This window comes from Ananas comosus, linkage group 17 (genome assembly GCF_001540865.1).
Source record: "Ananas comosus cultivar F153 linkage group 17, ASM154086v1, whole genome shotgun sequence".
NCBI classification, from domain to species: domain Eukaryota; kingdom Viridiplantae; phylum Streptophyta; class Magnoliopsida; order Poales; family Bromeliaceae; genus Ananas; species Ananas comosus.
This window is the reverse complement of record NC_033637.1, coordinates 8,429,061-8,456,394: the sequence shown is the minus strand read 5'-3', so window position 1 is coordinate 8,456,394 and position 27,334 is coordinate 8,429,061. Positions and strand designations below refer to the sequence as shown.

At 38.9% G+C, this 27,334-nt stretch overlaps 3 protein-coding genes across 5 annotated transcripts; 2 read left to right on the top strand and 1 right to left on the bottom strand.

Annotated features, from left to right (window-relative positions):
• Nucleotides 11,040-19,113, top strand: LOC109722927. Of its 2 annotated transcripts, XM_020251102.1 has the most exons (9): nt 11,040-11,362; nt 12,307-12,432; nt 17,072-17,106; nt 17,191-17,286; nt 17,373-17,620; nt 17,949-18,158; nt 18,251-18,343; nt 18,484-18,586; nt 18,687-19,113. In XM_020251102.1, the coding sequence occupies exons 3-8, from the start codon at nt 17,082-17,084 to the stop codon at nt 18,538-18,540; spliced, it is 729 nt and encodes a 242-aa protein (XP_020106691.1). In that variant the 5' UTR covers nt 11,040-11,362; nt 12,307-12,432; nt 17,072-17,081; the 3' UTR covers nt 18,541-18,586; nt 18,687-19,113. The 2 variants fall into 2 exon arrangements, with proteins under 2 accessions (XP_020106691.1, XP_020106690.1); XM_020251101.1 differs by having other exon boundaries at nt 17,072-17,286.
• Nucleotides 14,015-16,851, top strand: LOC109722900. Its single transcript, XM_020251077.1, has 6 exons — nt 14,015-14,700; nt 14,802-15,557; nt 15,636-15,935; nt 16,028-16,133; nt 16,222-16,458; nt 16,579-16,851. Exons 1-6 carry the CDS (start codon nt 14,015-14,017, stop codon nt 16,849-16,851), a joined length of 2,358 nt encoding a protein of 785 aa, XP_020106666.1.
• LOC109723503 (LEAF RUST 10 DISEASE-RESISTANCE LOCUS RECEPTOR-LIKE PROTEIN KINASE-like 2.3) lies at nt 23,267-26,916 on the bottom strand. Of its 2 annotated transcripts, none has more exons than XM_020251892.1 (2): nt 25,680-26,916; nt 23,267-23,290 (listed from the first exon to the last, which is right to left on the bottom strand). In XM_020251892.1, the coding sequence occupies exon 1, from the start codon at nt 26,708-26,710 to the stop codon at nt 25,745-25,747; it is 966 nt and encodes a 321-aa protein (XP_020107481.1). In that variant the 5' UTR covers nt 26,711-26,916; the 3' UTR covers nt 23,267-23,290; nt 25,680-25,744. The 2 variants fall into 2 exon arrangements, with proteins under 2 accessions (XP_020107481.1, XP_020107480.1); XM_020251891.1 differs by lacking the exon at nt 23,267-23,290 and adding an exon at nt 25,458-25,559.

Genomic DNA, 27,334 nt, shown 5'->3' with positions numbered 1-27,334 from the left:
TTCGAAGTTTGGATGTCATCAGACTTTAATTGTGCCTTCGGCGACTAAAAGGTTTGGTTTGGGTTAGTAGTCTCGGTCTGTTGTCATGAAGTTTAAAATATGGTTGAAGCGAGCTTGAGTCTGGTTTGTTCGGCTTGATTGTCACCTAATGATAGCAATCAAAGTTTGCGACTTGCTTATCCTGTGCAAACCTTGGGTTAGCTTAGCTATGTCTGGATTATTTGATGACAGCGTTGCGCCTGGGTCTCAATGAAGACAAGTAATCGGTGTGCTGGGAACATCGATTCGCATAAGGGGTCCTTTCTAGGAGCGGCAGCGATAGGGTCCTTGTAGAGACTAATGGGATGTTACATCCCGATGTTAGTATCCGCTTTTTGCGTTGGCAACCTGTTCTCAAGAATGGACTTAGCATGGTAGTATGTGGTTAATGGTATCGGTTACAACTGAGGAGACAAAGATTTTTCTAGCGTATTGTATTGTCGGTTGACCTTTTTGTCAGGGGAAAATGAGGTCTTGGACCTAATAGACTATAAGATTGTCGAGGTAACTTTACGTTGATCGGAGGTTTGGCAGTTTGTGCGGTTATTGTTAGGGACTGTGTCTCCACAGCGAGAGTTTTTGACTCAGGTCTTAGAACAACGTTTCGTTACACTCTTGAGCAGGTTGACCATTGTGGATAGTCCGGAGCTTTCGTTTCACGTCTACGTAACATAACTCTAGAGTTAAAAATGGTTGTCTCGTGACTTTCTACGTGAACTTGCGACTGTAGTCGAGTTCGCCCCCGTCGGTTTGACTGTTACGGCGGACCGAAAGTTGCAAGAGGAAAGCAGTTTTTGGAGTGATAGTAATTGTCTCAGATTTACGAGTTTTGGGATCGGATAATCCCTAGTCACGGGACTGTCCTTTGTCCCGCAGGTTATAGGATATGTTGAGTCCCCGTGATTTTTGTCGTAGATTTGGGTTAGTACGTTTTCCCCTCGATTTGTCCGGGTAGAACCGCTCCTTCTTTTCCCGCTTCTACGGAAAGTTGATATATCGCAGATGTAATGACTAGTACTCAAGGTGATATTACAGTGGTGGAGTAATACTAATTCGATTCGGTGGGTACGTGTCAAGTTTGGGACGAAACCTTCTTTTAAGGGGGGGAGATAATATAAGGATGAGATTTTGACAGAGGCAATCTAAACTGCTCGATTGACGATGTTTAATGTGTGTAACTTAATTACATAAGCACTGTCGTCAAGTTTCAGAGAAAACTTGAGCTAAAACGGAGAAGTTACGCGATTATTAGTTTTCATCTTAAGTGGGTAATAGTAATCGGTTTTTCGGAAAGCCAACGGGTAGAGCTGGCTATCTCGCGCGTACGCGGACTCCGTTCATAGGGCGATCTAATAGCTCGTTCTCGATCAGATCAGACTATTCTGGAAACTAATGCGCTGACGCGGATTTTGAGTTTGACGCATCGGATTTGCGAGAAAATTCAAAATACTGTTTTACTTGTATTTTTGGTATGTTCTCTGTTGGAGAGAAGGTCGGACCATTTCGTATGTGAATTACCGCGACGCTTTGAGGTGAAATGAAATCGTAGCTTTGTTGTCTCTGAGGTGCTGATCGCATGCGGTACAATTCCCGTTCGCGAAATCTGACGGACGGATCTGCGGAGATCGCATGTTGATCGAGGAAGGTCGGTGTGGCCAAATGGCTAATTCGCAAAAATGCGACAATTTATGTACCTGTTTGCGTGGATCGCATCGTAGAGGGTATTACTCGCGTTTTACAGACCGCGCTGTGGAAGGACTCCGTTATGAAATCTCTGAGTTTTGGAGGACTACTTGCAATTTGCACTTAATTAATATATAGTGTATCTAGGGTTTTTTGATCCCCTCAGCCCAACTAGCCATAACTGGCATCCCCAGCCAACGTTCTTGCTCCCTCTGACCTGGCCGCTGCGCCCTCCTGCCGCGCCGACCGGTCCGGCCGCCAGCCGCCGCATGCCGCACCATAATCCTCTCTCTCCCTTCTCTCTTATCTCGGGTTGTGGAGGAGCCGAGACTGCCGCCACCTCAGAACCCTCTCCGTGTCGCCGCCGTGCTGCCGGCGAGCATCCCGCCGACGCCCGCCGTCGCCAACCGCCCGCGCGCCGCTTATGCACCTTGGCCTGCTGCCTTAGCCGAAGCTTAGGTCGGGATCGACTCGCGCCTCGCCGCCGGCACCACGCCTGACCCTTCGGCCGGCGTCCCGGACCTCTCGGCGACACACCCGCGGGCGCCGGCGCCCTGCGAGCCGCCGCCCGCCAGCGCCGACCCTGGCAGCCATACGCCAGGTCTCGCTCCGACCGAGCAACTTGTAACTCCACCCCCGTGTCGCAGCCGCTTGGTCACTCCCGGGCCTTCTCTGTGTCCCAACCGACTCTTCCGTTCGCCTCTCCCCCTGTCGCGCCCATGCCTCTTCGGACGCCGCCGCCTGCCCTGACCTTTGACAAGCCGCCGCAGGTTCCTGCAGACGCCCTAGCTCGGCGCCCGCCCGAGCCGCGGCCGCCCCGCTGCGCCCCGCCTTCCTTCTCCTCCTCCCGGCCGTCTGTGGACCTCCCGCGTCGCCCAGGGACTGCCCGCCACCGCCGTGGCCGTACTTCGTTGGAACCCCGGCCCGAGCCTCGTGCGGCTCAAGTCTCTCCGCCGTCACTCGCCGCTACCCCCCGCAAATGAGGTGAGATCGTGTTCCTTCACCTCCCCGCACATCCGGCTCCGCGCGCAGCCACCGTGCGCGAAGCCGCCGGAGCAAACCTGACTCCGGCCAAGCCCGAAATAGGGCTATTAGATGGTTTACTGTTCCGACTTACGTCGACCTCCCCGATCTCTACGGAAGGGAAGCACGGTGATTCCTCGCGCAAGTTTCTGATCATCGTCTCACCCTTGTTTCTGTCAGGATGCCCCCGTTTCGGCTGTTTTTGTGGTGTCGACCCTATGGAGCGCTTTTTGGCTGTTGTTCTGGTTTGTGCATTTTTTTCCGGGCGATACCGAGGCTGTTTCCGATGCCTCCGGAGGGTGAGCATCGGGTGACCACGCATGGTGCCAGATGCTGATTCACGTGCTTACCTTATTTTGGATCAGCAGTCTCCGGTTATCCTGTTACGGCCATCTCCCTTGACTGCGCGCTGTTCCGAAACCTTCGGGTTGCTCTCCACCGCTTCCCACAGTGAGCTACCATGTGCTACCAGATCAATGAGCACGCCTCCGGTACGTCCGGACCGTTCAGTAGTTCTCGGCGGACCTTGGAATCCATCGTTTGGGAGATCAACGCCATATAAAGTCGCCCGATTACATAAATGATGATTTAATGAAACACTAGGGCTTTGGCAATTGTGCACCTAGGGCTCACTGTGGACAGTGTGCTATGAGTGTGTTTGACCTCGTGACTGGTTGTCCATGATCTTGTAGGACTTTTCGCGAATCGAAAATGATTCGGGCGTTTTTCGGCGAAAATTATGCGAAAGAACGCGTTTCGTTCGAATTCTTCCGACGTCGTTTGGTTGCTCCGTGATGGTCAGCTAAGCCTTTTGCTGGTCACGATCATCATCATTTGTGGTTCGTGATGACGGGTGAGCGACGGTGGGTTCCGGTGTCGACGTATTTGCACAGTTCCGGAACCCCCCCCGTATTCGTACAATTATCTGGCGATAATTGTGTCCGCTGGTGATTTATCTTATGTTTTGCTGCCAAAACAATCAAATTGGAGTGTTTTATGCAGCAGGTCGACTTGTAGCATGGGTCGGTTGCGTTTTCGGGACATTTTCAGTGGTCCCGACGGAGTCCCGCGCGATTTTCGGGACTTCGGCGAGTTTACGGTCAGTCGTTTTTGGGAAACTGATTCCGTGGTTGTTAGAGATCTTGATGTATGCGTCTTAGTGTGGTTAAGACACTAACCCAAGTGGATCCTCCTTAAGTCCTTTGACGTTCTTTTGAAGTCAAGGTTGACAGGCGGAACAGTTGACAGGTGGGTACTTCATCCGACCGTTGGTACAGTGGTGCACGCTCGTGATGGTTTCTCCTACCTGCCTGCTGCTATTATTCCATCGCTTTATATTATATGTTGAGCTGTTGCACCTCTATGTTTACATTCACCCAACGTTGTTTTGATTATACTCTACTCAGATGTTTCCATGCTTTATTATCATTGTCGTAGATAAGTAGTTACACCATATTTCTTTATTGGCTCTAGCTTAGCTATTCTGCATATCCCCTATATCATTTTTAGCAGTAGAGGCGGTTTCGTGATTTTTATAATGAAATCGGTGAACCTAGTTTTGAATTCGTTACTCTTGTATTTTATATCTGATAGTCGGGTCTGTTCCTTGACTCTTGTTGTTTGATGACCTTTAGAGGTCGTGTACCCTGAGGGGTAAGGATTGTCGAACTAGTAGCAGCCGACGGTAAAGTTCTAGATCATATACTCAAATGACTTGTGACACGTTCTTGCATATATACAGGTAGTTGACTCTTGGATCAGCTATCTACATAATGTGGTAGGATGTGAGTTGTTCATCCCAGTTGACTTGCATTAGTCATATTTCAATTGTTTTGAGAGCGATGATGTTTCCCATTCTAGTTGACCTAATGTGTCGGTTCTTGTGCTTCTTTACAGTATTGAACTATGCGTGCAGATAGGCCCTGGGGGCAGGATTGTCGGCTGTGCGCCGACGATTTGATCATTGACTCATATTGCATTGACTCCGTCCGAAACTCCGTCGCATTTCCAGGAACCACTTAGCCGGTGCTGATCCACCGCAAGGATGTTCTTTTCACGGAAAGTGGTTGAATGTGACAACCCGTGAGCCCTAAGGTTATACTGCATGTTCAGAAGCGGCATGTGTACTTGTGGAGGTGTTGGCGGTGCGGACCTCACAGGCATATGGCTGAGTCTGGCGTGCTGAGCAAGAAAGGCATTTGGTTCAGATTGGTCAGCTTTTGATCATTCTTGACCGTTGAACGCATATGTCTACATAGTTAGTCATTGCATCGCATACTTACAGTTCTTACTTTATAGTTGTCTGCTTGGCATATGTAATGTTCATTGTATGCTTACGGTTCCCAGTTACAGTAGCGGTAGCCGTTATTCAGGTCTAGTTCTTACTTTCTTCATGTTTTATTGGCCTACACTTCGGTATTATCTGCTCTTTACTTACTATTAGGTATGCTACTATTTCACTGACCCCTTGTTGTTATTTAGCTCTTCCTTATCCGATGAGTATCCCTCGCCTTCATAAGCTGCGTACCACATGGGGGGGAGACACGTTACATGTTCTCAACGTCCGGCCCAACCATTTTTTCAGGTATCGCGGCGGTGAATAGTGGGACGAGACGTGAGGTCGTGTGTACGGTCCCCCCCCCCCCGATAGAGCTTACACCCGTTAATTCTCGGTATAGTTATTACCGCTTCATCATTTCAGTCGTTATATGCTTAGATAAGTTATATGTTCAGTATTTTCTATTACATTTGAAAAATAGGATTTTCGTGAATGTAATAAATGGATTTCTGATAATTATGCCGAAATAAAAGGTTTTTCTACCCCTCGCGGCCCTCAACGCGTTTTTAAAGAAATAAAGTTTCCGTATAGAAAACAGTTTTCAAAAAGATTTTCTGTGGATTTTGCATCTTAGTATTTCAAAAACCTGTTTCTGTGTTGGAAACATTTTAACTGATAGATTGGATTTATGTTAAAATATCGAATATATAAATGTGAATCAGTGATTGAATGGTGAGTGAATATATAATTGTTGTTATATTGTATGTTCATTTGGTTGTTGGTTGTAGCTGGGTTACTTCTTGTACTTGTTGATCGCCGTGTCAATATAGGGATACTCTGTCCATTCGTGAACAGTGGATTCCCTGTGTTTGTGGCGGATCTGGCATACTCTGGGGTCAGGCTTTTCAAAAAAAAAAAAAAAAAAAATTCAGACGCTTTTCCGCTATGTTTTAAACTAAAAGGGACCCCAGGGCGTGACATGACCAAATTACAAAACGTGAAAGCTAGCTTAGGAAGTTAACTGCAAATGTGTTTGGCATGCTTAGACGGTAAAAGATTATTTCTATCAAAATTTAATTTATTAAGATTTATAATATTCATATATATTTACACAGAAAAAACATATTATTGTGTGTGCCTAATTTTTAATGAAATTTTTTTTTCAAAACAGTTGACTTTGTATGAATATTTGATACTAAGTCAAGTAGGTTGGCGCGCGCACTTGAGACGCGATGTAAATTTTAATCTTTGATTGAAATCCATCGTCGTCATTTAATTACTTTTAAAAATTCAGGCATTTTAGATAAATATTTTGTATGTACTATTAGCTATTAACTGTTAATTATTTTAATTTCATATGCTAAAACGAAATTAAAATTAATAGGTTGAGAAAAATAATTTTATTATTACTATTTTTTTAAACTAAAATTTTAAGATGGGTAAACTCTACTGTTACCCCTGAAAATTGATTGGGTGTGCGGCCGATATTTCTAAAGGAATGGATGATATTTAGTATTTCTTAATCTAACATCACTAATTTTAGTTTAAAAAATTTTAATTTATTATAATACTATATTATAATTTTTATTCAAAATTTTTAATTAGTTAAATAGAAATATAAAATTTTGATTTTAGGCTATAATAAAATTACATTCATAATTTCATAAGGAGTAAGTAAATTCTCTAGAACAATACTCTTAGGCTGCGTTTCGTAATGGAATTTTGTGGAAAGGGATTAAAAATTTTATTCACCAAATTCTAATGTATTCTAGGATCTTTAGGAATGAGATAGTATTTTTGTTTGGTGTCAAACGTAATGATTACAAAGAATAAGAAATTTTATGTTTGGAAAATTTCATGATGATACAGGGGAATAGTGGAACAAATATATTTATACTTTGAAAAATACCAATATTACCCTTGTTAATGGTTGCGTCAGTTGTACATATGATTATTATGCTCATGGGTTCTAACAAATTAAACAATGCGATTTCTATATTATGGTGCATTAATTTACAATTTTTAATTGCCAAAGCACATTTATTTGTCAGAATTATATTTGTAAATGCATTGAGATGTTCTTAGATTCATATTAACCGACACAATTAAAACTGTAAATTTGACAATAACTTTTCCCTAATTATGCAACAATTTTACCACACTGATTGTTGCACTTTTTCAAATTATAGTTTGGAACCCGTTCATGAATATGCTATGATGCTCTTTATTCCAAAATAATAAAATACATTCACAAGTTAATTTGGATGCACATTTGCACCAAGAAAGCATCATAAACTACTATACCCACCCATGTGTAAACGAAAGAAAAATTTGTAGAAAAATATCATCATTACCAGTTATACATAAATCTTTCATGATTACAGACAAGGCAACATTTGACCATGTAAATCACAAGATTACAAAGCTTTCATAAGTAAAATATTCATAGCAAAGTTTACATAATCAGCAAGAAGGCACACAAGTACGCTTAACATTCGACATATCAAGCGGAAAGAAGAAAGGAACCAGTTTGAGTTACAAGAAAGTAGCAGTAGATGAGCTGAAAATACAAGATTAAAGAAGTCATCCAATTGAAAACATCATTGCAACAAAGTGTACGCCATAGTATTAAATGAAGGAGACATGCTATCTATTATTCCATAACTGCTCCGTTATCATACCGCGGAGTTCCTCACCCCCCCGTGATTCATCAATCCCAACCAAGGGTATTGGTTCCTCTTCTTGTTCATCTTGAGAAAAAGGATCCATTGCCATGTTGAAATACATATCGTTTCCTTGGTACCTCTTGATGAAGTTATGGATGATACAACATGCTAAGGCGATACGACATTGCACTTTGTAAGGAAAAGGAGTCGCTTGCCGAAGAACCTTAAAACTCCTCTTCAAAATGCCAAAGGCTTTCTCAACAACATTTCTTAATTGGGCATGCCTATGATTGTACAGATCTCGGGGTCCGCGATGCCTACGTGCCCGAGCATTGCCATCAAATTGACTTAAGTGGTATCGCTCTCCTCTATAAGGCGCGAGAAAACGATCAGTGTTTGCATATCCAAAATCGACTAAATAAAATTTCCCTACACAGACATAAAAAAACCAATCAGGATAGCAGTAATAATCAAGAACCTTGAATATTTAATTACTTTCAAAAGATTTAAATATAAACATACCTTCAGGTACCGTGAACTCACAACACCACCGCAGGACCCTCATATCTGCTGCAGAACCCTCCCATTCAGTGCAAACAAATAGAAACAGGTGGTCAAACGAGCATGCGGTCATCATATTTTGTGAAGTAAAGACTTTGCGACACCGATAACACGGTTGCTTATTCTTCCTTACAACCACCAGTATATGCGTTCCATGAATAGCGCCAATTGCATTCTATAAATATAATCAACAGGAAAGAAAATTGTTAGTATAATAAATTACGAAATCAAGAATATTGAATACCGGTACTATCACCTTGAAAGGGTGGAACAAAGGGTTGTCCCTTATTTTCTGATGCATTCCAACATTACTTGTTGGCATTTGGATGTACTCATGCCTTAGTTCCACTACACCCCGCAAGACAGTATTAAAATATCGACTAATTGTCTCCCCCGAGTGTTGAAATGTCTCGGCTAATACTCTGTTTGTGACTCCATGGCCTATAGCGAATAGAAAAATTCTAAGTTGCTCATCAACAGTCAAATTGCGACTACCCTGTATCAAACCTTTCTCAACCAATTCATCTCGAAGTCGTATGAATGTAGTGTTGGACATGCGAAAATGTTGGTAGCCTCTATCTGGATGACCTCGTAAAATATCCATAATAATTTGATGACCGGTGAAAGGTCTTGTGCGACATGGTCGCTTGTACAAAGTGTTGTGAAATGTAGTAGCACCTTGATTGATCATAATACCAAGCACTTCATCCTAATATTCATCTTCCTCATCTAAGAACGTCATAAGATCGGCAAGAGTTGGAGATGAAAAAAAACGGCGATTGATTACAGCACCCATCTCTGTGGTATAAAAAAAAAAAAAGAAGATTAGTTAACTGTCATACAACACCAACCCACAAGACTTTTTTATGTAAGATGTCTGCTTGGCTCAAGTTTAAAAGGATTGAGTAGAAAACGATGGCTGCAATGGGTCTTATCATTGCCACCCTATCATGATCGTCTACAACCCTATTGAGCATTATCGCCACATTCACAATTCCATGAAACTAATATGTTTGTTGAATGATCATATATCGGCTCAGGTTAAAAGGATTGAGGGAAAAATGATGGCTCCAGTGGGTCTTATCACTGCCACCCTACCATGATCACCATTATCCTATTAAGCATCATCGCCACATTCGCAAGTCCACCGGAAGCCTCAATATACCTTTGTCGATACCTTGCTGCCAATTTCTTTGGTAATGATACTTCATTATCCATTCAATCAAACAATGTATTGGTGTACAAAAAATATACAAGTAGAAAAAAAGAACCAATGAGAGATATATGAAATACAGGGCCACCTATATGCAGTAGAAAAGGCAACAGAATAGTAATGAAAGCAGGAATTACAGCAGACAAGTAATATTGTAGAAAGCCAATGGAATAATAAAAACAGGAATTATACCACAAGATTAGCATTGTACCACGGTTTCGATAATGTTATAGCAGTTATAGTAGCCGATAATGTATTTTTATGAAAGTATGTGATAAAAGAAACAAAATAAGTGACAGTAAGTAACAGATTAGAAGCTAAATGGAATTGAAGCATGATGAAAATGAAAAATGAAACCATTTGACAGTAACAGCATACAATTGAAGCATGATGACAACGAAAAATAAAACCATCTGAGAACACAACCAAGCAAAATTTAATCAACACAAGAATGGACCAGCTGCGGACAGGAAGCAATTAGGTAAGAGGTAGAGTAAGACAAAAATCCTGCAACATTGTAAATAACACAATTTAACAAAAATGAGAATGAAGCAGTTAAAGACAGGATAGTATGAAGTATAGTATGAAAAATGAGCAACCAAAATGTAATCAACAAGTTAGAAAAAATCCTGCATCACATAGTTAAGAAGGATCAACAAAACAAGTGACAAAAATAGTATCGAAGTGTAGTATGAAGAAAAAATTCAAGATACCAGCTAAAACTTGAGTTACCAAAATATAATAAAAATGAGAATGAAGCAGTTGAAGACAAGAAGTAATCAGCTAAAAGCTGGGCTCAGGGTTTTTAAACCTGTGATGGAATATAATGGTGGCTGCAAGGCTTACCTTACACCCTGCCTCCCTACCATTCGCTCCTATCACGCATCATTGCCAAAAAACCAACATATCGAAGATATTGCACAACCCACGAGAATAGCCGTAAACAAGACAATAGAGCCAAGAGGGATACACCAATTGGAAAGAGCAATATTAAAACTGCATTACATATCTGATGAAATGTTCAACATTTATCTCAATTTCATATTAAAGGAAAAGAGTAAACCAATTGAGAAAGAATCTAGAAGAAATGTACCAATGATCATCGAATTGCATAGAAAAAGGTAGAAACTGTTAAAAAACTGCTTCAGTTAGAGATGAATTATAAGCCGCAACCACATAGAGGCGAGAGAAAAAAAATTTAACTACACAAGCAGTATGAAAACCTACTATCCAAAAAAAACCCAATGTAACTATTTTCTTATGAACCACAGGATAGTAGTATCAAAACTTAGTGTGAAGAAACAATAGTTAGGAGAATCCGGCAGAAACTTGAGCAACCAAAATATAATTCACTACAACAAAATAGGCCTATGCCGTCGCTTTTACGCCGACGCATTTAAAAAGCGTCGGTAAATTTCTCCACCGTCGCAATATTACCGACGCTTGGGTTTTGCGTCGTTAATTATATTGCGCGGGAAACGAAGCGCGCTCTCCTAATTATTTTTTCTAATTAAAAGTCTAAGGTTCGGCTTTTATTTTCTTCTCCGTCCTCACCCCTCACCCCTCTCCCCTCTCCCCTCTCCCCTCACAGCGATTTATGCCCTCTCCTCCATGATAGCCATGCCTGCACCAAACCTGATCGAATCCGTGCCTCCCTCAAGGTCGACGCCACCACTTCCCTCAAGGTCGACGCGCCGCTAACCTCAAGGTCGACGCCACCACTTCCCTCAAGATCGAATCCGCTTTCTCCTTTCTGCGCTGAACTAGAAGCGGGCTTTCCTATCCTCGGCGACGCGAGCTTTACTCCAAGGCGAAAAGTCTCTGCTCTTCGCCAGTGGTCGCCGCAGCAGAGAAGGAAGACACGACAGCGAGAGGAGGATTTCGACGCCGACTTCTCTGGTAGTTTTCCCTTTTTATACTCTTTTGGATTTTTTTTCTTTTTAGAATAGCATTATGAAATCTATAATGCAAAAACAGATATCCGACAGCAAAAGCCACGGATTTTGCGAGTATCAACAATTTGCCCCTAAATTTATTAATCTATTTCTTTTAAAATTGTGGGTTAGGGTTATTCCTGTGGGATTCACAATTTAATGGGAAAGAAAAGTGCATTTTGGGGGATTTTTCAATGATTTGATGCTGTTAGAAATTGATCAACATAAATTTCTGTTTCAAACCTTTTTGTAAGATTAAGAGGCATACATGCATACCTATTTCATTAAAGTGACCTTTAAGTACAGAGTATCAGTTTTACAGGCATACATGCATACATAAATTATCTGATCATTCCCATTTATTGGTTGTAAAGATGTTCCCACCTGCACTATCCTTATAAATTTATACAAATTAATTAAAGAGGTGCAACTTGTTTACAATTTTCAAACTCATGGTAACACCGTACCTCTTGGGACTTCTCACAAATACCGAAGTCAGCGGTGTTTAGAAAAGAATAACTGAAAGTCGGCAACCAATTTGCGCTCCCTCTGTACATTTCATACTTTCTAAAATCAAAATAGATAAAAAAATGCGAAAAAAGATAAGGTACAATTAATTTAGAGATAATATATGAGAAAATAGTCATTTCTCTCTCTTGAAGAGAAACATGCAATTAATTAAGATTGATTATAAAAGAACTTGTGGTCAGCTGATAGGAGGATCTTGAAAATTGGGTACCAACCAAGGTTATTTTTCATTTTTTATTTGTTTCTGTATTTATTTATTTGTTTCATCTTATAATTAACCTTCTCATTGCCATCATGTTAACTACATTTTTCTCCTATGATGTCGACTGTCTTATTCTTCTTCTTGTTTTAATTCATCTTTCTTTTTTTCTCTTTTTGAAGTTTAATGCACTAACCAGAGCTACAGTCACAAGCTGCACTTGTTATACAACAAAAGGAAATTGTAGTTGGAATCTTCAATTAGCTATTCTTGCTTTACAACAAAGGACACATTACCACCCAGCTCAGGTAGACTATACTCCCAACAAATCATACAAATATTGCTTGAGCTATAGAGTATACTAATAGGTACTGAAATATAGTAGTTTTATTTTTTAAATGTATTTTCCTATCATGTTTGTCAGAATAAATTTTCTAAAAAAATTATAATTATATGCTCAAATATCTAAAGGTTTTGTTTGACAAGTGACAAATATTGTTTAAATTTAAGCGGAGATTTTTATATTGAAAATCATACATAAGTAAAGGCTATGTACTCAAAATTAAAAAATTGAATTTGACACTCAGAATGTACTAAAGTTTGGGTAGTGTGTGTACTTTTTTATTTTGAGTGTCTATATATCTTTTGTTATTCTAGTTTTGACAACTATGTGCAGAAAATATCAGCATGCTCTTTATATTTGTACTATGTATTCTTCCTACTCAATTTTGCATGAAATTCATATTTGTGATATAGCTCAACAACTTCTTTTATCACTAATTGCTAATTGTTCTGTGTTGTATAATACACATTACATTAACACAGACCATCTTGTCCTTTTGACTAATTCTTAGTATTTACGTATTTGTTTTAAATTTTATTTGGAAAATGCGCTTTGATATAAGTTACATTACTTTAGTTACATTAAATATCATTTTTTGTCTTAGGCTATTAGCAAGGTAATCACAGCCTAATCAAATGGACAAAAGTTGGATTAATAAGCCGAGGAATAGCAAGGCTTATTTAGATGGTGTTGCTAATTTTATTAGATTTGCTACTGAAAAATCATCAAATAGAGGAAAAATTGTATGTCCTTGTCGGAAATGTTCTAATTGCTCCTCACATACTCCAGAAGTTGTGGAAGAACATTTGGTATGGAAGGGATTCTCATTAGGTTATACTGACTGGGTATTTCATGGGGAACCACTAATGTATTCTGCTAGTGAAGTTGCTCAACATACTCCACACATTATAGAATGCAGTAATGTGCAACAAGATCTCACATGACAGGGAGATGTAAGGGGATTACTCCAAGATGCCTTTGGATTTTCTAATATAATTTTAAATAGTGAACCAATAGGCGATGGGGATAATATTGGAAATCCAAGTCAAACAAGTGGACAACAAAATGCGCCAAATGTTGATGGAACTTCATATGCAACTTTGATGCAAGATTGTGATCAAGAACTTTACCCAGGTTGTACAAATTTTTCAAAATTATCTTTTATACTACGTCTTTTTCATCTCAAATGTTTGAATGGGTGGTCCGGAAAATCTTTCACCATGTTACTCCAACTACTAAAGGATGCTTTTCCGAGGGGCGTTTCACTTCCATCATCTTCATATGAAGCTAAAAAATTAATAAAACAATTAGGGCTCGGATATGAGAAAATTCATGCTTGTCCTAATGATTGCATATTGTATTGGAATGAAAAAGTAAACGAAGAAAATTGTCATATATGTGGAGCCTCAAGGTGGTTAAGAAACAAAGATGATGAGGATGATTCTTTAAGAGAAAATGACAATATGACAAAGAAAAAAAAACCGGCAAAAGTATTACGTTATTTTCCTCTAATACCGAGATTAAAAAGAATTTATAAGTCATAAAAAATGGCTGCCTCTATGAGATGGCATGAAGAAGGCCGAACAAAGGATGGAATCTTAAGACATCCAGCTGATGCTTTGGCATGGAAATCATTTGATTCTTGTCATCCCGATTTTGCTTCTGATCCTCGTAGTATTAGACTTGGATTAGCTAGTGACGGGTTCAATCCTTTTAGGACAATGAGCTCTACTTATAGCACATGGCCCGTTGTTTTGATCCCTTATAACTTACCGCCGTGGTTGTGCATGAAGCAATCATCATTGATATTATCGATGGTTATTCCTGGTGAGAAGGGTCCAGGTAATGATATCGATGTCTTTTTACAACCTCTAATTCATGAATTGAAAAAGTTATGGGAAGGTGTTGATGCATTTGATGCTTTTACGAAGCAAAACTTTAATATGCGAGGAGCTTTAATTTGGACTATTAATGATTTTCCTGCTTATGCTAACTTATCTGGTTGGAGTACAAAAGGGCGAAATGCTTGTCCTTGTTGTCTCAATTCAACTGATTCACGTTGGTTAAAGAATGGAGGAAAATTCTGTTACATGGGCTATCGTAGATGGTTAGAACAAAACCATCCTTTTAGATTTCAAAAAGATGACTTTGATGGTTCCATAGAACTGCGAACTGCTCCAAACTCTCCATCTGGAAGTGATATACTTCGGCAACTAGAAGGAATCAACCACAAGTATGGAAAAGGCTCTAAGTCTTGTAGAAAGAGAGGACGAGAACAAGTTGGCAATCTTATGAATCAACAACGACTCGAAGAAGTCCATGATACTGTGCAAGCTACAATTTTGACGATGTCGATGAGTATATTATTGATTCTCATAATTATGATGAGGAAGGAATGCGTGCAGAAGAACAACTATGGAAAAAAAAAAGTATTTTCTTTGATCTACCCTATTGGAAAGATAATCTTCTTCGACATAATTTAGATGTAATGCACATCGAGAAAAATGTTAGTGATAATCTTATTGGTACTATGTTGAATATTTCTGGAAGGACTAAGGACAATTTGAAAGCACGTCTTGATCTAAAAGATATGGGTATAAGGCATGACCTTCATCCAGAGGTGATGCCTAATAATAAAGTCCATATACCACCTGCATACTATACTATGTCAGCGCAAGAAAAAGTCACATTTTTAACTGTTTTGAAGAATCTCAAAGTTCCAGATGGTTATGCATCTAATATTTCAAGAAGGGTGAATTTAAAAGAGCGAACACTTTCAAATCTTAAGTCGCATGATGGTCACATTCTGATGCAAGATATTTTGCCAATAGCTTTGAGGGCGGCTATGCCTAGACAAGTTGTAGCAGTTATTTCTGGATTGTCATCATTTTTTAAATCATTATGCTCAAAGGCTCTTAAAGTTGAGGAACTTGATCAATTACAATCTCGTATTGCGTTGACACTTTGTCACATGGAGAAGATCTTTCCTCCTAGTTTTTTTACCATTATGATTCATCTAAATATTCATTTAGTAGCAGAGGCAAAATTGGGTGGACCTGTACATTACAGATGGATGTACCCTATTGAAAGGTAGTGATTTTAATCATATGTTAATTAGATATGTTATTTTCAGTCTTATGTTGCAATATACTTCTTATTTTTTGAAAGGTATTTGGTGCGCTTAAAGTCTTATGTGCGCAATAGAGCTCAACCTGAGGGCTCAATTGCAGAAGGATATATTGCAGAAGAGTGTCTAACATTTTGCTCAAGATATCTTGAAGGTGTGGAGTCAGTTTTTAATCGACCACAACGAAACTTTGATAATATGGAGAATATAGATAATTACATGTTCTTATCTGGGGGTCGAGTTCTAGGCAAGATTGAGAGTGTCGTTCTTGATAGCATGTCGATAGCACAAGCACATCGATATGTTTTACTCCATTGTGATAAAATAGCTTCATATCGTGGGTAAATATCATTATAATCTTTCGTTCATACAATTAATTTTAATTATGATACAAGTACATTCTAAGTGTGTAATTTTTTACACTTGTATATAGTGAATTTTTGGCTGCTCAACGAAGAGCAAATCCTAACATTCGAGCTAACCCAAGTATTGAGCATAAATGGTTAGTTGAAAATTTTCCTGAATGGCTTCTTGCACAGGTAAGAACTTTTCATGTTAAATTGATAAAATGTAATTTCTTATTCATTAACAAAATTTCTTTAATATTGTATTTCCAACAAATTTTAGGTTCCACAAATGGCCGAGAGAAACTGTAGTGATGAAATTTTAGCAATTGCCCGAGGTCCAAACAATATCGCCAAGCGATGTAATGGTTTCATCATTAATGGATTTAGATTCCACACGAAGAATCGTGAGAAGTTCAGAAAAACACAAAATTCTGGAGTAATGGTTGAAGCAGATGGCAAAACTTATTATGGCCAACTTACCGATATTTTTGAAATAGATTACTATGGAAGTTTTAAGGTTGTTTTATTTCGTTGTGATTGGGTGGACATTAAATCACCTAGGGGATTGAAGAAAGACACAAATGGCTCTATTTTCGTAAATTTTTCTAAGTTGATTCATACGGGTCAATTGTTGAAGGATGATCCATTTATATTTTCATCTCAAGCGAAGCAAGTGTTTTATGTTCAAGATCCAAAAAATGAGGAATGGTCTCATATCATTATGATAAAGCCAAGAGATTTATATGATATGGGAGCAAGATTACAAGAAGAAGACGATGATGAGACATACACCCAATGCATTCCTTTGAATATTCCAACTGCTGACGAATTAAATAATTGTACAAGTTGGGCCCGGTCAACTATTGATGGAGGACTAATACATGATATAGGTGGTCTTACAAACTCTTAGGCATAAATATAGTTTGCTCTACTTTGTTATTTGTTTGGACATTAAAGTTAAAATTATTTAACTCTTAGGAATTCAAGATGCATGTTGTGTTTATTGTTTTTATTTTATTTAATGAATTAGTCCAAATCATACAATTTGATATTGAAAAGGTAGTTAATTTAGCAAGTTGTGGCTATTCTTTTTACCATTACTTGATTCTATTGCTATTCTTTTTATACAGGTCTTTAGTAATGGTGAGATCAAAAAGATTGAGAGGTTGTACAATTACAACACTTCAAGATAATGAACCTCAATCAGATCGTGATGACTTATCACCTACCTTAAATCCTACTTCTCTAGAAAATCAACCTAGCATAGAGCCGGAGCCCTCAGAAGAGAATTCTCAAGTGCAAGAATCAACAAATATTGAAGATGATGATACATTGGAGATAATCGGTAATCTTCTATAATTTTTATTTAATCTCGTATATGTTAGACTTTGCTATTTATCTTTGAACTTATTTGTAACTCTTTTTCTTTAGATGAGCAAGATAATTTAAAAAAGAAAAGAGGATTGACACGTGCAAAAGATGTTTGGAATTTGCCATCTGGACAAAGAATTAAAGTTGATTGGAACAAATTTGGACAACCTATAAAGAAAGGTGGAGGAATTTTAGGTTGTTGGTTAGGAATGGTTGCACGACGTGGGAATATGTGTCCTATCCACTATATAAGTTGGAAGGTTATGCCTATTGTGCCATTTAAATTAGACATCGTCAAAATGACTCGAGTAAGTATTTTGAGTTACTTGATTTCATACTTGACCATTTTTTAGAGATCTGATTATGATCAACAATTTATTTCTTATTCTTGTTGTGGAATGCAATGTTTCATATATGTCCAGCAAGCTATTTTTCTTACTAATTGATCATTTATCTTTGGTTGTAGAACACTTTAGTAAATAGATTGTGTAGTTTTGTCAAGTAAGATAAGTTTGATTTAGCAATTCTGGATTAAAAAAAATATTATGTTGAATGATTAATTGACATATAATTTTGTGGTATATTATATTCTTCATCTCTAAATTTATATTCATGTATTATTTTTCTTACTTGTAGAGTAAGTTTTTTCTTCCACGCGATGATAAGATTGAAACATGGGTGTTGAAATCAGTTGGTCGAAAATGGAAAGACTACAAGCATGAACTTAAGTCGAAATATAAAACGGCTAACCGTACACAAGAAGAGATTGCTAGTGATGTTCCTCCAGAAATTGTGCCACAACAATGGATAGATCTTGTTCGCAATTGGTTTTCGGAGAGAAATGAGGTAGTATTTATAAGTAGTTAATAATGAAATATTTTGCGAGTTACTAATAGTTTGTTGTTACACTTTTGAATTTATATATTTTATTTTTACAGAATCTCTCACGAATTGGAAGGGCTTCTCGTGCAAGTCACACAACTCCTCACACGACCGGTTCTAAGAGTTTTGCACGAAAGAGATATGAATTTGTATGAAAACTTCAATTTATTAGATGAAGTTACTTATATGTGTTTTATATATTTCTAGTTTCAAGTTGATTGTTGAATTATATTTTATACCAAACTTTTTACTATGTTTATATCAAACTTTTTATTATGATTAATGTCAGGAGGAAGAAAATAATAGAGAGCCTGGACGTATTGAGTTTTTTTGTAGTAACTCATAAGACTAAAGATGGAGAATATATTAATCAAGCATCAAGCGATTTTGTGGTATGTAATGTGTACTTTGTTTTATCTTCATTTTATTATTTGCACCAATAAAGTTATTTCATATGGAATTGATATGTTCATATTTCTTGCTTTAATATAGGAGGACTTAATAGGAGAGTTGGCAAAAAAAGCGACTACGACTGAGTTCTCAAATGCCACCAAAGAAGTTGAAGAAAATGTTTACAAGGAAAAAAAAGGAGAAGACCGATATGGTCGAGTAAGGGGTTATGGGATTGGTCCTACACCGACACAAGTTTTTGGAATTCAAGCTCAACTAAGAAATATAGAGAACGAAAGGCATGACCCAATGAAAGAAGAAGTTCAAAGATTGCGAGCTCAAATACAAGATATGCAAAAGAAACACGAAACGGAAATGAGTGAGATAAAAACTTTATTGCATAGGCTTGTCGACCAATCCGTGAACTTGGGTAGTGAGACTAGGGATTCATCATCACTTTAGATGACTGTGATTTATTTTGAGCTTTATTTTTGTAAAACTTAAAAGAACCATAACCCTAGAATTATATTTAAATGCTCATAGTTTGTTACTGTTTTGACTTAGTAACAAAACACATTGAGATGAAGTTTATATTTTTAACTACTTTTCTTATATAAGTTGCTTATTGTGTTTGTCATTAATATGTTGATTATAATTGTTTGTGCTTGTGTAATATTGATTATAATTGTTTGTGCTTGTGTAATATTGATTATAATTATTTGTGCTTGTGTTGAATAAGCTGAACAGTAAATTTTATTTTTACAAAAAATTATAAAAAATATATATATATATTAAAATGAACTTGCCGACGCTGTAAAGCGTCGCCAATAAGGGAAAAAAAAGGCTAAGAGAATATAATATGACGACGCTTTTGAGCGTCGTAATCAAGATAATATGCCGACGCTTTTTCGCGTCGTAATCAATATCATATGCCGACGCCTTAAAGTGTCGGCAAACAAGATAATAAGGCAGATCCAGCGTCAAAGTAGCGACCCAAATGACGACGCTCTGAAGCGTCGGCGATTTTTACCGACGCATATCGAAAGCGTCGGTAAATTTTTCTCGACACTGCATTTAGCGACGCATCAGCCGATGCTTCCGGAAGCGTCGACGGATAATTTGCCGACGCTTTATAGGGTCGGTAAGAGATTTAAAAAGCGTCGGTAAAGGCCGCTTTTTTTTGTAGTGAAGAGGACATGTGTGGCTTTCGTAGCTATAGGCCATTGGTATACCTTGTGCATGGGTGCACAGGATAAGGGAAATGTCTACTGAATTTATAGAAGATGAGAGAAGGATGAGAGAGATTCAGCAAGAGAGCTCAAGTTGCAGCTACTCTATTGTAGAAGAGTAGTTAGGTGTAATATTCTCTTATTTAATGAATCTTATTTTATCCGCATATTTTTTATTTTGGTTTTTCTCTTTTTTATGATTGTGTCAGCTTTTTGCTGAGCAGACGAGTTTGTGGTAAAAACCCGATTCGACGATACCGTTGCAGAATTTCAACAATCGGTAGTAGATCAACAACAGTCGGTATCGAAGTGAGTTACGAATTCTCAAAATTCAGTATCAGGGCAAGTACCGGATTCCCAACAATTGATATTAGAGCTTAAGGTTACCGATCTGTGGGAGAGATTGACAGTAAGAATAATTTCGGATTATGGCAGATTAAAGTACGGGCGATCTTCGTACAACAAGAGTTGGATGAAACGTTGTACCGGAAGGAGGCTAAGCCGACGGAGGTCACGGATGTGGCATGGACGAAGATGGAGCGGAAGGCGTTGAGTACACTTTATCTATTATTAGCATATGAGGTTCTTTACAACATAGACATCGAGTCGACACCGGCGAAGTTGTGGAAAAAATTAGAAGATCTGTACATGACCAAGTCCCTGACAAACACGTTGTATCTGAAGCAATGACTGTTCACGTTGCAGATGCAAGAAGCAACGAGCCTACATGATCATCTAAACGAGTTCAATAAGCTGGTGGCCCAGTTGACTAGCATTGGAGTCAATCGGAATGACGAAGATAAAGCGTTGATTTTACTATCTTCGCTATCGGCGACATATGAGCATATGGTGACCACATTGCTTTATGGCAAGGAGACCATAAGCGTGAACGTGGTCACGACGGCGCTTCTCTCGAATGAGATGCGGAAGATTACTCAAGAGTCCAGCATGCAAAGCCGAGATGTAAGGCTGGTGGTGAGAGCGAAAAAGAAGGCGACAACATCAGCGACTGGAGATTGACAGAAAAAGCCGCTATCTGAGGTGTAGTGCTGCTACTGTCACAAAAAAAGGCACATAAAGCGCAACTATCGGAAACTTCAGAATAATCGAAAAAGGTTAAAATGACAAAAAGAGAAAACTATCATGAACCAGGACGAGGCTATAACAGTAATGGCGCAGGCGGCAGAGTCAGAGATGATCGATTCTGACTATATGCGGCGACCGGAGGTGCGAAAATTTCGGATGATGCGTGGGTGCTCGATTCAACATGTTCCTTTCACGTATGCCCGGAGAAGGAGTCTTTTGCCACCTATAAGGCGATCAAAGGTGAAAAGACTCTAATAGGGAACGGGACATCGTGCAAAGTTTTGGGAGTCGGCACGGTGAAGCGAATGCATGATGGGGTCGTGAGGACGCTGACAGGTGTGTGGCATGTTCCTGGTTTGAAACGGAATTTAATCTTGTTAGACGCGTTGAACTCGAAAGGTTGCGATTTTTCAGCTTCAGGTAGAGCTATGAGAAAGCGAGATCAGGTCGTGTGCGAGGCGGACAAGCACGAGAACTTGTACGTTCTGAACGGGAGCACAGTCAGAATGGGAGCAAAATTAATTTGGGTTCCAAAAGTTTGCGGAGGTGCAGTCCCTCGAGATGAAGCGGCATAAGCAGTGACATCAAGCGGAGGAGACAAGCTCAAGATAGAACTTGCATGGTAAGCTCAACGCAGCGGTTGAAGACTACAAATCCAACCAAGGTGGAGAATATTAGGATTTGGTTAGATTTGTAGTTGAATTCTAATTGGATTAGGATTAATATTTAAATCTGTTGGAGATAAATTAAGATTTAAATATTAATTAGAGTAGAAATCTAATTGGATTAGGATTTGGGTAGCTTTTGATGTAAGCTATAAATATAGCATATGTGCTAATATTGTGGTGGTGGTTGTACGGATTGGCCACAGCCCTATAATATGGCCAAGGTGGTCATGATTTCGGATGCACCTAGTGCATGAGTGCAAGAGGACGTGTGCATCTTTCGTAGCCGTGGGTCATTGGTATACCTTGTGCACGGGTGCACAAGATGAGAGAGATGTATTCTAAATTTTTAGAAGACGAGAGAAAGGTAAGAGAGATTCAGAAAGAGAGCTCAGGTTGTAGCTATTCTGTTGCAGAAGAGGAGTCAGGTGTAATCTTCTTTTATTTAATGAATCTTACTTTACCGGCATATTTTCTGTTTTGGCTTTTCTTTTTTTTATGATTGTGTCAGTTTTTTGCTGAGGAGACGAGTTTATAGTAAAAATTCGATTCGACACTTCCATTGCAGAATCCCAACAATCGATACCAGATCAACAACAGTCAGTATTGGAGCGGGTTGCGGATTCTCAAAATTCGGTACCGGGGTGAGTACCGGATTCCCAACATTCTATTTGAACTTTAAGCAACTAAACAACTCAATAGGTTGATAGCCGTTAGGCAAGTATTTGTTGTATATATCAAAGCCCAACTAGTATCGTCTTTTAACAACTTCTTTGGGTTATATATTCAAGTCCATAAGCTTTCTAAATTTATTAAATCATCACATTTTTTTGGGTTGTGTTTGTGTTACCGAAAGTGGAGAGAAGTGAAATTATTTTCAACTGCAGATACCCACTTCATTATTTGGCTTACTATGACTTCAACTTGGGTCAAAATTCAAAATATCAAGAAAACCTTACTTCGGCCCACCCCAAGACGAAATCAATTATTAAGTAAAACAAGTGAGAAAAAATAAATAAATATTAACCCATCTTTCATGCCTCTAGCTTTTATGTTATTCACCTTTGTCAAACAAACAATAGAATTGAAAAAACTTCAGTTCTACAAGTATACAAACAAATAGCAGAATGAAAGCAATTTTTACCCGAACTCTAGTTTATCCGAAAGTCTACTTCAATCTGAACTTCACCTTCGATGAAAATAATAGGTTCATGGTTTTTTTCCTTGCACCGAAAGAACACTCTCCCATAGAGCATAATTCGGGTTTTTTAGTGCAATAGTGTCAGAGCCCGCGACAGCCAATTTGGTCGGCTCGGGCTTCTCGACAGTCGCCGAACGGACAGAGTCTCTCCTGTCCGCCCAAGGCTAACAACAAGGTCATGTACATCAAGTTGCCCAGGTAACTTAAACAACATACATGAACATTGCGAGTATAATAAGCAAGTACTACACAAGCAACACAAGAGAGAGAGTCTAACTATTACATTGCATTCAACCAATTTACATTCTTTTCACCAAACCATACATCATTGGTTTACATCTTGCATCAAATAGATACATCATTTTGCTCATAATACATGTAACCTCACCAAAATACATAAGTCTCTCAAACCACAATACATTATCTCTCAAAATGGTATTGACTCTAATGCACATAGGAGGTAGCTAGCTAGCTAGGGCGCTATGCTCTTACCGCGGTCCTCGACCGGCGCACTCGAACTCGGCCCTGCAACAAAGTGGGATGAGAACTAACAAATAGTTCCCAGTAGGTTCGGCCACCGACGCCACTAATTTTCCCACTAGGTCTAAGCAGGCATAAGTAGTAAAGAGTTAGCAATAAACATATAAACATCTAGCATGCTACTATGCCTTTGCAATATGAAGTAAGAAGCAAGTAAGGTAAACAAGTAATACCAACTAGTATGCTCATGATGCATGCCACTTGCCTTGTTTCCATAACCCAATCCTGCCGGTCCACCCGAAGGTTAAGCCCCGACCACACAACCAACCCTGCAATGTGAGGAGACGTCCGGTACTCTCACCCGGCGCCGTCTGCAGGACAACTACGTTTGTCCCTAACCATGAAGTACTTCAAAGACCACAGCTTGGGTGGAGCTACCACTGCCAAGCTAACAGACGAATGTGAGCATGATCCAATCCTCTAGCCTGAGGATACTCTACCAACTAGTAGTAATCAAATCCGGGAACAACACCGATCCCAATCATCATATCCGAGTAATCACATTGTCTCTAGCTAATGCCACAAGTTCACATTGTCTCTAGCTAATGCCACAATGTCAAATTTCCCACATTCACATGTCAATTGGCACTTTCCAATGCCATAATATTCAAGTTTGTTATCATGCCACTATAGAGCCCCTTGTCCACATCCAATCCTCTCATCACATAGCACAATGTCCCATCTCATTCACATATAGATATAAATATATCAATCTCATGAGAGCAAGTAAGGAAAGGAATAAATAACAACCTACTCTATAATGCATGCATACTACATGAACTAGAATAGCCAAAGAAGCAACTAAGACATAGAAAGAAACCCGGATGTTCCGGATAGCACCCCCCACCTCTAGGTGATGCCGCGACACTAGAAACCCAATCTCGCGATTTTTGGACGCCGCCTCGGCTTTCCAGGCAGAAACGAAGCCGAAACGGTCCTTTTCTCCGATATCTTCGCGTAGCCTCGACGGATTGCCGAACCGAGGCCACCGACGCGTTAGAATACCTAGCAATTAGGTCTATATGAGTCCAATTTAGATCAAACCCAAGCTCAAAGCAAGAACCCTATTTCTATGCCCTAGATCCACCATTTGCAAGATTACACTAAACAAAGCTATAATTCAAGCAAATAGCAACTAATTAGCATCTAGGGATTCATCTAAACCCATTCCTAGAGTATAAGAATCAAACCCTAAGAAATCACCATGAAAGCTCAAGAGCTTATCTCACAAGCTCCTTCTCTTGTGCCAAGGAAGAAGAAGAAGATGAAAACCCACCTTATAGCACCTTCCTCTACCAACTCCTCCTCTTAGATCCACCCTAGGAGAGAGAGAGAGAGCTCTAAACCTACCTCAAGTGTGAGAAATGAGAGGAGACGAAGAAGGCCTTCACTTCTATACCCTCTCATATATGCCAAATTGCAAGAAACCCCTCAAACAATGCAAGTTGCTCACTGCCCGGGCTGGGCAGTTTTCGGCTACGGGGTCTGGACCCTGCACAGGGTCCAGACTCCGTAAGAACCCCAACTGCGAAAAATGCAGAATTTCTTCCCAAGGTGGTCACCAAGGTCCTACAACCCTTAGAAGCCATTTCGACGCATTCGGGCTTTTCCGAATCGTTCCAAAGTAAGCAACTCTGCACTTTGGTCAATTTCGACTAAAGTTCAGATTTGCATGCACCGAGGATCCAATATCTTACAAATAGTCTTCTCCTAAAATTTTATTCTAAAAATAGACATGTTAAATTTTTATTTATAAATATGGTCTTATAAAAGCGGTGAATGGTTCACTGCTTTTAAAAGCGGTGAACCATTCACCGCTTTTTTTCTTTTTCTCGTTTCTTTTTATATTTTTACGATGGTAAAAGCGGTGAATGGTTCACCGCTTTTATTCTTTTTCTACTCCTAATGAGAAGTAATGAATGCGGTGAATCATTCACCGCATTTAGAGGTCTATTTTTATAATTATTTTTTAAAAAAATTATTTTTATAATTATAAAAATCGATAGGATTATTTATAAAAAAAATTCGCATAATTCAACCAAAACACAATCAGCAATTGTGAACCAAATTCTTTGCAGTTAAGAAATTAGGAGGTTTGATCTCAAAGTGCACTATGTGCTATTGCTTATGCGATCTGGATACTCTAGCCCTCGAGCTATGGCAATTGCGTGCTTTATAGATATGTTTTTATAGTTAAAATCATCCAAGATTCCATTTGGGATGAATTCCAGGAACCCTCAGAAGAGATGCCCAACTACATTATCACAATAACATGTTGAGAAGTTCTGTTAATGATGAGAATTTTAGTAATAGTGTCCTCATCTTTCTGTTGGATTCATTTAAGAACTTTACAACTACTTTTCAGAGAGCTTACCGTGGAAGGCAGTCTGGAACCTAGCTTTTCCTCGGAGTATATTGGAAGTTTTCTTTTAGTTTTTGTCAAAACCACTTTGGGTTTGGTGGCATCCGCAAATCTTCTATGCGACCTTTGAGCATCTCTACAACTTCACTCATTGATGGCCGTTCGGCAGGCAATTTTTGAATACACCAAAGCCCAACTAATATCATTTTTTTCGCAACTTCTTCTGTCTCCTCAGTAACTCCATAAGCGTCTAAGTTGCCACATTGATTCAGATGATTATACACCCAATAAGTGAAACAGTATTCACTACTAGAATCTATTTTGCTGTCAAAAATTTTCCTCCCTCCAACCATTTCAAATGCAATCTTACCGTAGTTATACACATCAGCTTTACTAGAGATAGGCCCAAAGTTGTCAAACCATAATTCAGGAGCAATATATCCTGGAGTTCCTCCCTTGCCTTGTATCGAAAGAGTGCTCTTTCGTGTAGAGCATAATTTGGCCAGCCCAAAATCAGCAATTTTAGGACGAAATTTTTTGTCTAGTAAGATATTATGAGGTTTGATGTCAAAGTGCACTATCTGGGCACTGCATCCACGATGTAGATATTCTAGTCCTCGAGCTATGCCAACTGCAATGTCATGTAATCTTTCCCAAAGAATTGAAGCTTCCATATTAGATTTGTCTTTGTTAATAAAATCAGCTAATGTTCCATTTGGCACGAATTCATAGATAAGAGCTCTATAGCACCCCTCAAAACAGAAGCCTAGCAACATTACAACATTTATGTGGGATGTTTTGCTAATGCTGAGAATTTCATTAACAAAGTCCTCACCTTTTCCATTGGACTGGTGTAAGACTTTCACGGCTACTTCTTGGCCATCAATGAGCTTACCCTTGAAGACAGTACCGAATCCACCTTTTCCGATTTCATTGTTGAATCTTTGTGTTATTTTCTTTATCTGTGAATACTTGTATCTTTTTGGAGCCTTAAGCTCATAATTTTGTAGAATGGCCTCAACCCTTCGTTCATCTTCCGACATCTTCTTGGAAAATAGTATCAAGTCACAACGATTTTTGCGAAGAAGGCAGATGAAAAAGAACAGGGCTATTAATAATAAGCATACTGAGCCAACAGTGATACTTGCAAAGGGGCAAAAGAAGAGCTGATAACTATAGATGAAATAGAATATTTATATTGTATAAAAGAAATTCAACACTCCTAGTAGAGAAAAAGTTCAAGGGCTAATTCAACTATAAAGTTGCCAAAAAGTACTTTTTTATGCAACATGCTCATTCTAAAATCATTGCTAAATGTAGGTCGATGTCTCTAACTTGGCTATATATAAATTTCATCGACATTGAGCCAATTGGTGGCAACATTCAACTCTCTAGTGATACAAGCTATGAGTTAGCTTTTATATTAGTATAGACTAATTTTAATTACATGCGGCTTTTCTTGGATAAAAAAAAGTTATTTTTTTAAAAAAAAAGAAGGAAAAAATAAATATAGAAATGGAGAAAGGGGGAAAGGGAGAAAGGGAAAAAATCGTGTTTTCATTGGGACCTTCCTTCGAGAACCAGTTATCAATAAGGTAAGAGATAAAGAAATATGATGTTGCCATATTTTTAAAATATTTCAAATTATTTTTCAAAAGGAATAAGCC

Coding starts and splice junctions, on each gene's coding strand:
- LOC109722900 (XM_020251077.1), top strand. CDS start 14,015: ATGGCTGCCTCTATGAGATGGCATGAAGAAGGCCGAACAAAGGATGGA. Junction 15,936..16,027: donor AAAATAGCTTCATATCGTGG/GTAAATATCATT, acceptor ACTTGTATATAG/TGAATTTTTGGCTGCTCAAC. Junction 16,134..16,221: donor CTGAATGGCTTCTTGCACAG/GTAAGAACTTTT, acceptor AACAAATTTTAG/GTTCCACAAATGGCCGAGAG.
- LOC109722927 (XM_020251101.1), top strand. CDS start 17,082: ATGGTGAGATCAAAAAGATTGAGAGGTTGTACAATTACAACACTTCAA. Junction 17,287..17,372: donor TGATACATTGGAGATAATCG/GTAATCTTCTAT, acceptor CTTTTTCTTTAG/ATGAGCAAGATAATTTAAAA. Junction 18,159..18,250: donor GGTTTTCGGAGAGAAATGAG/GTAGTATTTATA, acceptor TTATTTTTACAG/AATCTCTCACGAATTGGAAG.
- LOC109723503 (XM_020251892.1), bottom strand. CDS start 26,710: ATGTCGGAAGATGAACGAAGGGTTGAGGCCATTCTACAAAATTATGAG.